Here is a 12,244-nt window from a genome sequence, read left to right as displayed (position 1 = left end):
TGGGAGGGGTAAAAAGGGTGCGCGACATATTTGAGGACACACGAATTTCTGATAGATTATCACTTATTTGCGGGCATCCGGGAGTCCTTGTACATTTGCGGGAGACTCCCAGGACTTCCAGGAGACAAGGAATGTTTGGACCTCCCGCCCTACTTATACTTCTCTCTTCATATAGCCGTATGCCTATTACATATCCATAATACTATACATAATACTATATACCTATATACTTATTATTATATACTTATAATAATAGTATATACTTGGGACCACCTCATTCAGGGGATCTCGGACCGATTGTTTTGGTGCAGATCGAGCGTGATTGCTGGATTCACATATGCCAAACGAACCACGCTAACTGGGTAAACGAGACAGGTTCCAAAACAAAAGTCTCGGTGTGAAAGCACCCTAAGTCTCCAGCCGGCCATTGTTTTAGTTTCTGACTGTCTGCAGCAGAGATGGGGGACTCGAGTCAGACTTAGGTCACAAAATTTAGGACTTGAGAATTGCTTGACAAATATCCAAAAAAAGACTCGACTTGACTTGGACTTGACAGTCATGACTTGAGACTTGACTTGGACTTGGAGTTAAATGACTCGAAAAAAACTTGTTTTTGTTGAATACACAACCGTTTGTTATATATTAAGCATTTAGAAACAAAACAAAACCGAAAGTAACGCATGCGCAGTATTAACAGCTCATCGGTTCTCAGATCGGTCCGAAAGAATCAGTTGAATTTGCTGTACTGGATGTTTCGGTTCATTAAGAAGAACCGCTTTAAATGATTCATTAGATTAATTTAAACGATTCATTTGAACGATTCATTTGCTATTCAACCATCCAAAAATGGAAGGCGCTCCGCCAAAGATTTTATGGGTTTAAAGATTACAAATACGACGGCTAATCAAAGTTTATACTATTTTGTCTGACTCAGTGCTTGTGTATATTTAGTGACATGTTTTTACAGCTATTATCATTCTTGATGATAATTCTATTATCATTTGATGATGTCATAGGCTAATACATAGGCTATTTTATATACATATCTAAAATACTTTTGCATTCAAGTTTGCTTTGAACTTGAAAGAGAGAGAGATGAAGATTTGACCTGTCAGCGGTGCTCATGGCTCCTAAATAGGTAAGAGAAAGTGGATGTCATTTTTAAGTTTTTTATTTTTTTTTATTTTAACCCATTGAAAGTAAACAGTGTATAACATTGTCAAAACAAATGAAGTTTTTGTAAAAAATGTAATATATTTTGTGAGTCACATATAGGTAACTATTTTTGTGATGTGGGTAAATGGTGTGTTTCTATCCAGCTACCACCGCAAGTACACTTCAAACCTGTGAGAAGCACTAGTAGTATTGTATTTGTATGCTAAAGTTTAACGTTTACGTTTTTGACATGTTAAGGGTTAAGTTTAAAAAAATGAAGAATTAAGTTAGGCAAAACAAGAAACCATTTCAGACCATGGATCTTAAAACCTGCCTGTAACGTATGTGTGAAATGGGCTATATATATTATCTGGAATCTAAAGGTTGACAATTGCCTTTATAGTTCATTTTTAGCAATGCATATTACTAGTCAAAACATTTTTATAGGAGTTATTGAAATGTACAAGATGTATTCGAGAAAGATGATCTTTACTTTTAATATAATAATGTTTTTTGTAATAAAATAAAAAATTATCATTTTAATTCAATAGTTTTTTCCCCCCCAAAAAAATTTACCTGTGCACTATAAGATTGGTTTTGTCATTTAGGGTCTCGTTTATTAATAGTATATTTTAATGGCTTTGAAATAAGCACACTCATTCTCTCATATATATATTTAGGTTGACTTAAATGTGACTTGCTAGACCAAGCTACGACTTGACGTGACTTGAAATAAGCAGTGACTTGACTTGACTTGAGTCTGACAAAAAATGACTTGACTTGCTTGAGACTTGAAGGTTATGACTTGAGACTTGCTTGTTACTTACTCCCACCTCTGGTCGGTAGTGATGACGGGCGATTCACGAATTAATTGTTTGTTTTAACCGTATCTTCTAAAAGAACCAGTTGAACCAATTCATTAAATTGAATTAAATTGAAAATTGAGTTGTCGTGAAACGGTTTGCAACTACTAACATACCGGATACCCCCTCTGACTCAAAATAATCTAATATCCTGAGCTATTCAGCTACTTGAACAGTACACTGACTCATCTGCTGTGAAAAAAGAGACCTGATGATGATGATGAGTGTGAGCCGTCTGTCTGTTACCTCGCTCATCTCATCTCAGGTCATTTTTATTCCTCAATATATTTTGTAAAAGCCAGTTACCCAAGGTAAAAAGTAACTCGCGCTACATTTTTTTAAAAAAGCAACTCAAACAATATTACTTAATTACTTAAGTAATGCATTGCTTTATCCGTTACTTTGAAAAGTAATATTATTTTGTAACATGTGGTACTTATAACCCCTTACCCCCAACACTGCACATATCTAACGGGCCCCTTGAACAACAATAGAGAAAATAATGTGTCTATTGAATGAGTGTTTTTTCTGATGGACATGTTTAAGGGCCTAGATTATGTGATCATTTGCACCTTGTAAGCATTGACTCTGCTTTTTTGTCACTATGCTATTTGTATCTGCACTTTTTGCATTAGTCTATATGTACATCAGATGTTACAATTTTGTTCTTAAATTTGTGCGTTGTCTGTAAATCATCTGTTAACATTCCCAAGCCCATCTGCGCTGTTTTGCAATCGAACACTTATGTAAATTTGCCATGTTTGGTAGATATGGCCCCAAATGTGAGAACCCATAAATATAATTAATATTTCTTAAAAGTTACACTTTGCACTAAAAAGGAAAAAACTCACCATCTGGGTGTTCATAGGGAAGCCAATGGTGTTTAGCGTTCTGATATTCAAAGTGGGAGTTGCGAAGTTGACACTGCTGGGCTCTGAAGTCTTCAAAGTGTTTGGGACAATCATCTGTGTTACAGAGCTGGTACTCATAGTTCACCCCTGGACAGTCCTGGCCTCCATTAGATGGACTAACAGACAACAGATAATCATTGTAGAAAGGTTAACAAATAACTTCAGACACACATGACTGCGGTCTTAAAACCAGTTAATAAACAAAGTTAATATAAACAACGTTCAAATAAATCTCTTCAATGAACAAGCCTGGTACAAACACAGACCAGAAAAACATCTATGCCGTCGTTCAGCAAATAAAATATTTAGATCTGAGGCAAGCTAATAAATGCATAAATGTTAGCAACTTTTTATTACAAGACTTTTAATTTTCATTCATCCAATATTTTTCTATTAGTGCAAGCATCTGTTTAACTCTAATGATGTTTAACAGGTCCTCAAATATCACTTTTCACAACTTCCACACAAATGATCCACCATTAAAAAAGCTCAATTCTAAGCTCTTTGCTTTTTTCAATCATGATTACTAATAAAAAGCATCTGCTTGCCTGGTTTAAAAACTACTGCATTTGAAAAGAAAATGATGCACTGATGATAAAGATGGCAGCTGCTCTGATTTAAAACATTCTGTTTCACGATATAGCAATATTCAGGAGTGTAAACAGTTAATCAGATCCTTACACTCTTTTAAAAAATCTCTATCTCTATTAGATATTTCAGCAAATCAAAATCAGATGTTATGTTTGTTCAGAAATTTCCGTTATTGAAACATCACTGAGATAAAGGAAACAATAATCTAACTGAAGAACTCAAAAGATGTGATTGAAAGCTTCACAATGGATACAATCAATAATGCTCATGCCACATGGCAGTATGCTTTATTTCTAGACAGTTTGGTCTTTTCATTTCTATGAAATTGCAGTCACCCATATAATTACTGCATCTGATTATGGAAAGTTTCTACTATAGATGCTCTGATCAGAATTTTTACAGCCAATACCGAGTACCGATTTCTTGTCATGATGATCAGCTGATAACGAGTACTGATTCTGATGATTCAAGCTATATATAAAGTTGCCATTGCATAAAGCACATTTTCCTCTAAGTATAATAGGCTTACTGAAGTGGAGATTTTTCTTTAACTAAGAGAATAAGAATAAATTAGGGATGTTGCATATGATCAGTTCTTTTGACCATTTAGAGTGGACAAATCATGGTCAGAAGCATAAAATAGGTGTATAAACTATTGTTTATTGCAAGAACTATATAACAACTTAAATATACATATATTTTTAAGTTTTTTTTTATTATTTCCCCAATATTTCCAGCCAGCCTTCATTGAACTTGCAATATTGTCAAAAACATAGAACTTTAAATTTTTATTTGTAAAAGGTCAACATATGCAAGGCCATTCTCAAATTTTGCTCATTTGCAACTATTGACAGCTGCACAACGACTGCTATCCGGAGAACCTCACAGCAGCTCGATCCATCTACGAGAGAGAGGGGTATTTGCACCTAAGATATCTTTACGCTTTTATTAATTTAATCTAATAACTGTAATGCTTAGAACATCACTGTTCTTCTCACAATCTGTTCTCTTCTCATTCACTCTCATCGGCATGATTTCTGGGGTATTTTTTCTAATTTGCAAGCGTCGCAGAGCCACTATGAATATGTGGGAGACTGTCAGAGCTTCTGGGAGAGATCATAAGGTTGGACAATAGACAAGGGGTGATCACTCCGCTCGTGTCATCTCAAAACACTTGATATGCAATGGTTGCAACAAAGAGACCATCACTTGCATGAGTCGCCCCAATAAACTATATAAACAGGGTTTGCACTGCATCTGTATGTATTTTAGCTACTGTGACATGCAGCGACGCTCAAACCCCACGCATCATTTATCTCCTTGCATGTTGTAGCTACTGATGTATAGTATATGGGTGCTCTGCTTGTAAATTCATAAACAAACACTTGTCATCGGTTTATGAGCTCGGCAAGTACCAATCGGCCAATGCAGATCGATCAAAGCATCCCTAGTATCTATTAGTAAGTGTTCATAGCAATCCTGACTGTGAAATCAGTGTATAACCTACACAGGGTTGTTGCACTGGCGGGTTCTGAAGCGAACACCCATCCCACAGGAGCGAGAACAGGAGCCATACTTGCTCCAGGCACCCCAGGCTCCATCTTGCTTCACTTGGTTGGCATTCTTCCACATACAGTGACCTTTATAGCACCACTAAGAGGGAAAGGGGTGAGACAGCTTTAAATTGGGAACAAGCAGACAGAACGGGCACAGCAACAGGCAGACACTCGGAATTACCTTGCCAGGTGCACATTCGGTCCCATCCAACGGAGGCCCCTTCTTGGTCTTGCAGAAGTAGGGGTTATCTGGATGACTGCACCACAGCTGCTTGCATGGATCAAATGTGCGGAACTGGAGAGAGAGAAAAGTGGCAATGGTTGGATGCTTGGCATTTTGAAAGCGAGTGTTGGAGGGAACTAAATGGCGAGACAAATTTAAAGGAATTTTGAACTTATTTTGAGCAAAAATCCAGCAGAGATGAGCCCTGACAATCTTTTTCCGCTTAGAAACATGCTCAAGCTCTGATTTAATAAAAAGACAGATATATAAATAGAGAGAGAGATAGAGAAAAAGAGAGGGGGGTGAGAGAGAGAATTAATTTTCCCTCTAGAGGTTGCCAGTGCCACTGCTAGACATCCAGAAAATGTTCTGTGTATTCTAACAACACATTAGTCATGTTACTATCAGCAGACCATGCCATCTGAATTTATTGAGATTGCACAACAAAAGCAGCATATTATGTTCAGTCCGGAAGAACAAATAAGTGTGCATCAATAATTCACTCCCGTCAGTCATTTTGGACAAAATAAATGCATTAAAAAGAATTGGATTTTATGGTTGATTTATTCGACTTAATAAGACAGTCTTCCAAAAACTGAATCTACATACCAATCCTAATTGTTGTCATCATAAAGGTTGATAGATAGATAGATAGATAGATAGATAGATAGATAGATAGATAGATAGATAGATAGATAGATAGATAGATAGATAGATAGATAGATAGATAGATAGATAGATAGATAGATAGATAGATAGATAGATAGATAGATAGATTGATTGATTGATTGATTGATTGATTTGAATGAAAATTAATAATGTTGATAGGACAACAGCTTTGATTCAAATCAACTTCAAGTGTATTTTGTGTTGAAAGTTTGAAACTTAAACTGTCAAACAACCTTTTTCAAGGTATTGCAGACAAAAAGAGAAAAGCATAAAAAACAATCTATGTACCAATCCTAATTGTTGTCATATTAAAAAACTGATTGACTGATTGGTTGATTGATTGATTGATTGATTGATGGGTTGATTGATGGGTTGATTTATGGGTTGATATATGGGTTGATTGGTTGATTGATTGATTGATTGATGGGTTGATTTATGGGTTGATATATGGGTTGACATATGGGTTGATATATGGGTTGATTGATTGATTGATTGATTGATTGATTCCTTCCTTCTTTCCTTCCTTCTTTCCTTCCTTCCTTCCTTCCTTCCTTCATTCATTCATTCATTCGTTCATTTATTCATTGGAATGAAAATTAATAATGTTGATAGGACAACAGCTTGGATTCCAATCAACTTTGAAGCCTAAACTGTTTGCTCACCAACCTTTTTCAAGGTGCTGTAGATAAAAGCCATTAAAGCTTGGGCTGACTCGAGAGTGAATAAACGATGACTGAATTGCCATTTAATTCACGTCAGCTGTGGTTTCCTTTGTTTTTAGGTATAAAGCACAATGGATGCGAACATCACAATGCAATGTTCATGGCCACAATTAACCTGATTATGTTTATTTTCAAATGCAAATGGGTAGCAGTTATTTATCACTACATTTGGGGGGTTAATAATGAAAAATTTATGTGAATCAGAAGGCATAATCTTGTAAGTGACAATGTTGTCCACGTGAGGTTGATACACAGCTGGACTACTGTTCTCTGCTATCTCTATTCATTAAACACAGCGGGAGAATGTGACACACACATTTCAACGGGAACACACTGGAAGCTGCAGAATATATATTTAAAGCCAAAAACAACAAAGAAATAAGATGTAAACAAATAATTAAAACGACAGCCTGGAATACAAGATTCAGAGACGAAACTAATGGTTGACAGCTAAAAATACAAGGTTCATCTCTGAGCTCTGTGCTTTGCCAAAAACAGTGCTGCTTATTTGCAGTGCCATGTCAAGTAGGAAGTCTCAGACGTATGCTTAATAAATGGACGGATGTGCCCAGGGGAGAAACATCGCTATGTTAGAGGCATAGTTGGGAAGGACTGTTTCTGTAAAATGAACTTCCATTTAAAGCCCCTAACAAGCCCCTTGGCAAGCAGCTGAACTAAAGCATATCACTTTTCTTTAGCTCTGTCGCTGGCTTAGAGCTTTATATTACTTTTGTGCACTGCATTGTATGAAATCTGTGATTGCCAGATTTTTCTTTGTAATGTTATTCAAGTTTGCATGAAATTAAATGAAAGTGACTGGTTATTGGGAATGATTTATTTGCATTTTACCATGAACTGATTCTTTTTTTTTTTTTAAGTTTAAAAAGAATTATAGCATTGTTTTTTTTTATGTTGTAACTTTTCATAACAGTATTAAGATGTTTTTTTATTGCAAAAAAAAAAAAAATAGATTTTCTTAATACATATTTAGTCTTATTTTTAGTCCAAATATCTAAAAACAATTAAATTAAGAATTGTGTCCTAGACATGCATGTTGTCTAGAAACAAGATAAAATATCTAAGTATAAAAAAAGCATTTTTTGCAGTGTTTACATCCTTTTAGAAGCTTCGAGGACTTCGAGTTGGCGGCCTAATTGCAAAAAAAAAAAAAAACACACACATTCACTCTTTTTTTCTTCATTTGCGCTCCACAGAAAGTCATAAGGTATGAGTTTGAAATAAGAGGGAAAAAAACTGATGAATTTCAAGCATGTCAAATGTAGCTTTTTCATAGTAATGTGCTTATTAAACATTTAACATTCAGCTGCACATTAGTAGAATAACAGATGAAACAGAATTGCTGCAAAATAACTTTCTTTTATACCAGACTCTCCTCAGAGAGCTAATTAAAATGTCACACTCCAAATGCGAGAACCAACAAATAGTTTATAACAAACATTTTGTTTACAAGCCTACTATAATCTAATTGTTGTCTATCAACGGCAATGACAAACTGGCCTTTTTTTTCAGATCTTCAGAGAGCCAACTGTTTAAAGCAGGACTAGTGAGTGATAGAACATTTGATTAAGATGTAAGTTTATCCAGGGCTGTGACGCACAGCTTGCCACATATTGTTTAGGCATGGCAGTAAGGTTGAGAGGAAGGATCACAGCATGCTGGTCTTGTTTACTAGTGTTACAGCCTTTGATGACAGAATGCCAAACATCTTGCCATCTGCTGCGTCTCAGTGTCAGGCCATAAATCAGGGGTAAGGCTTGTTTACCTGACACTGTACCTGTGATTTGTACTTTGCAGCAACCATTCATTTTACACTAGAAAGTATGTAGAGTTGAGAATTTGGAGGAATAACAAAACATGAGTTATGCGATTGGCCAAAACATACTGAAAATCAAAGGCCAGATACCAATAATGAATATATATAGAGTTCAGGTGCACAAATCTGGAATTTTCTTCTACAATGAACATTTTTCTAAAGCTTTCTTATGTTTAGTTATTAAATATTAAAAGCAATGACTTATTTTGCCATAAAAGTAAAATCCCTGAACCTATTTATAAGAAAAATAGGTAACACTTTAGAATAACTATCTGTTATAACTAGTTAATAGACCATTAATAAACTGTTAGTTAACAAGTTATAAATGACTTGTTAAACAAAAGTTAATAGTTTGTCCATTTTTTACAACTGTGCCTTATAGATGGCTAATAGATAACTTACAAGCCGTTAGTTAACAAGTTGTAAATGACTTCTTAACTGTTTTTTAATGATTTATAACTATACCTAATAAATTATTAATAGATCATGAACAAGCTGTTAGTAAATAACTTAATAAAGGCTTGTTAAGTATCAGTTAATAGTGTATATATGTTATTGGGACGTTATTCTAAAGTTGCAGCTATTCTTCATTTATTAACTGTTAGTAAATGAGGAATAGTTGCAACTAGAATAACGTCCTAATAACATGCTTAAGCTAATAACTAACACTTAACTATTATATTTACTCACACTTTACAGATCGGTTGTTCACCCTATAATAACACCAGTGAAACTTTTTTATTAGACGACTGGTGTAATTTTAAATTTTTTATTTATTTTGTTTTCATGTTTAGCACTTCATGGGTTTGTATTCTTGCATACTGCTGTACTGCCATGTCATGGTTCAGTATGTGTGTTTCTATACATTAAAGACAACTTTTAACATTTCACCTGTGGAGTTTCTTTGGTAAAACACAGCACACAGAAAAGCCTATAAGTGAAACAAGGTTTAGAAACAAACATTTTATATTTTAAATATTACATAAAATTTCTGTAGCTTGAACTTATTCCATCCATTTGCTGTTCTACAAGGATTCATTGGTATTAGTAGATGGTTAACAAACGATGAACAACTCTCGTCTGTAAAGTGTGAGTAAATATAATAGTTAAGTGTTAGTTATTAGCTTAAGCATGTTATTGGAACATTATTCTAAAGTTGCAACTATTCCTCATTTACTAACGATTAATAAATGAAAAATAGCTGCAACTTTAGAATAACGTCCCGATAACATATACACACCATAACTGATTCTTAACAAGTCTTTATTAAGTAATTTTCTAACAGCTTGTTCATGATCTCTTAAAAATTTATTAGGTATAGTTATAAATCATTAAAATACAGTTAAGAAGTCATTTACAACTTGTCAACTAACGGCTTGTAAGTTATCCATTGCCCATCTATAAGGCACAGTTGTAAATAATTAAAAAACTATTAACTTTTATTTAACAAGTCATTTATAACTTGTTAACTAACAGTTTATTAATGGTCTATTAACTAGTTATAACGGATAGTTATTCTAAAGTGTTACCGAAAAATACTAATTTTAGAAGAAACTTTCTGATGCCTCTTACGGATATGACCATTGAGAACACGCATTTCTTCATGCGCAGTGCTACAATTTGACACGTGCAGTCACGTGCTGTGCTGCAGCAGCAAAAGCCGCTTTTTCATTAAAAAAACAAAACATTTTTGTACTTTATGCAAAATCCACCAGGTGGCGCAGGGAACAACAACTTTTCTATTCTCTGGCCAGTCCATTTGAAAAAAAAAAAAAAACATAATGATCATTTGAAGGAGAACATTGATGTTTGAAACTGAACTAAAATGAAATTATGAAAAATAAAGTTGCAGAAGTTAATTTGCTCGAGGTGAAATTTTTATTGTTTTTTTTTTAAGGCATTTATTTTTATGCTTCTACTAAAATAACATTCAAAGCATCATTTAAGTTGGAGGCTTGTGAGAGCTACGTTTTTAGATCGAGACTGTTAGTTGATCCACAACATTTTGAAAATGTAGTTTTTAGCGAACAAACCATTATAAAAAACTCATGATACTTTTGATAGGACGATCATTCATTCATTCATTCATTTTCTTTTTGGCTTAGTCCCTTTATTAATCCGGTGTTACCACAGCGGAATGAACCGCCAACTTATCCAGCACATGTTTTATGCAGCGGATGCCATTCCAGCTGCAACCCATCTCTGGGAAAGGGACAATTATGATTAGTCTATTTAATTTCCATTGCTTCTCCGTGTGTGCGCTGAAAAAGTATATCAGTTCAGTATGTTCACTGCGTTACATAACTTCCACGTGCTGGTCATGTTTTTCTTGTGTTAGACCATTTTGTGCTGTACCGTACAGTACTGCAGCATTGCGTGTGGTCATGTTCATTCACTCGCGCATTCTCATTAGCTTAAAGCGATATTTAAAGGATTAACTAGGTTAATTAGGCAAGCTAGAATATTTAGGCAATTAATTCAATAACGATGGTTTGTTCTGTAGACAGTCAAAAAATTTGCTTAAAGGGGGCTAATAATATTGACCTTAAAATAAAATTTAAAATTTACTGTACATGTTCGTATAGTGAAAAAGTGAGAAATTATATTTATATATATATATATATATATATATATATATATATATATATATATATATATATATATATATATATATATATATATATATATATATATATATATATATACACACGTTCTGAAGGGAAATGTGGCATTGAAATATTTAAAAAATATATGTCAAGCTTAAAGACCATTGAAGGAGATCTCAATAAGTCATTCATTCAAAAAATTAAACATTAAGATTGGCTTGGTTTAATGACTGACATTTATCAGTTCTGTCAAAGGAGAATATAGCCTCTAGCTACACTCACTGAAGTACAGATTTTGTATCCAACTCCAAAATCGAAACGGCACTGCTCATCCATGGAGTAATTGATGCCGGGGAGTTCAGGGAGCTGCGGCCAGTCATGTTTGAAAGGGTCATCCAGCAGGCAGTCATATGAACTGTGAAAAACAAACAGAAAATAGTTAGTACAGCTGTTAAACTAAACCCAATATTAGCAATGTTTAATGAACGAAGCCTCTTCTAAAGTTCAGCTGCAAACGGTGAGCATAAAATGGACAGTATGGTGCAATGAAATGGAACTTGAAATATTTTAGATGTTTCACATGATTCATATTATTAAAATGGAGTTCATAAGAAAAAAGAAGCATTATCTTAATATCCATGAAATTGAGCATTTACATTAAATGTTTAAGATAAAAATTACAGTGAGGCCAGGACTTACAAAGACAGTGCTTTCAAACTTTCAATCTACAAAGATTTTGAACTTCAAAAAGACTTATTACAGATATATTTTACCAATTAAACTGAGGTCAGTGATGATCTGCTTAAACATTTCTGGTAAAAGTAAAGCCTTTCATCACCAGACTATCTGGATTCTCTTAATCATCCGCATTTTGTCAAAGCACTGTGCATGTTAAAGTTGATGACAGAATCGTTGTTATTGATAATGACACAAAAACCAGTTGTATTGGTAAACACAGACATGTCCCATTTCCTTCTCAAAAACAAATCAATTTGTTTTGTGTGCATAGAGGAAAAAGCATTCATTATATGCAGCTCGGAGGCTAGAGAGAACAGTGACCACTTGAAACTCAATAGACAACGGTGAAAAGGCTTTTTCCTGTCATAAAGAGCTG

The 12,244-nt window shown here is 34.4% G+C and overlaps 1 protein-coding gene across 6 annotated transcripts in view; it reads right to left on the bottom strand.

The window, feature by feature from the left end:
• Nucleotides 1-12,244, bottom strand: part of adamts3 (ADAM metallopeptidase with thrombospondin type 1 motif, 3) — a 214,814-nt gene that overhangs the window by 77,450 nt on the left and 125,120 nt on the right. For all 6 annotated transcript variants that reach the window (NM_001287096.1, XM_073949700.1, XM_073949701.1 and 3 more), the window contains 4 exon segments: nt 2,870-3,045; nt 5,028-5,173; nt 5,258-5,371; nt 11,413-11,545. In NM_001287096.1, the coding sequence (NP_001274025.1) occupies nt 2,870-3,045; nt 5,028-5,173; nt 5,258-5,371; nt 11,413-11,545 (569 nt within the window).

The sequence above is a fragment of the Danio rerio genome, chromosome 5, assembly GCF_049306965.1.
Source record: "Danio rerio strain Tuebingen ecotype United States chromosome 5, GRCz12tu, whole genome shotgun sequence".
Taxonomy (NCBI): Eukaryota; Metazoa; Chordata; class Actinopteri; order Cypriniformes; family Danionidae; genus Danio; species Danio rerio.
This window is presented reverse-complemented; position numbering and strand designations above follow the sequence as displayed.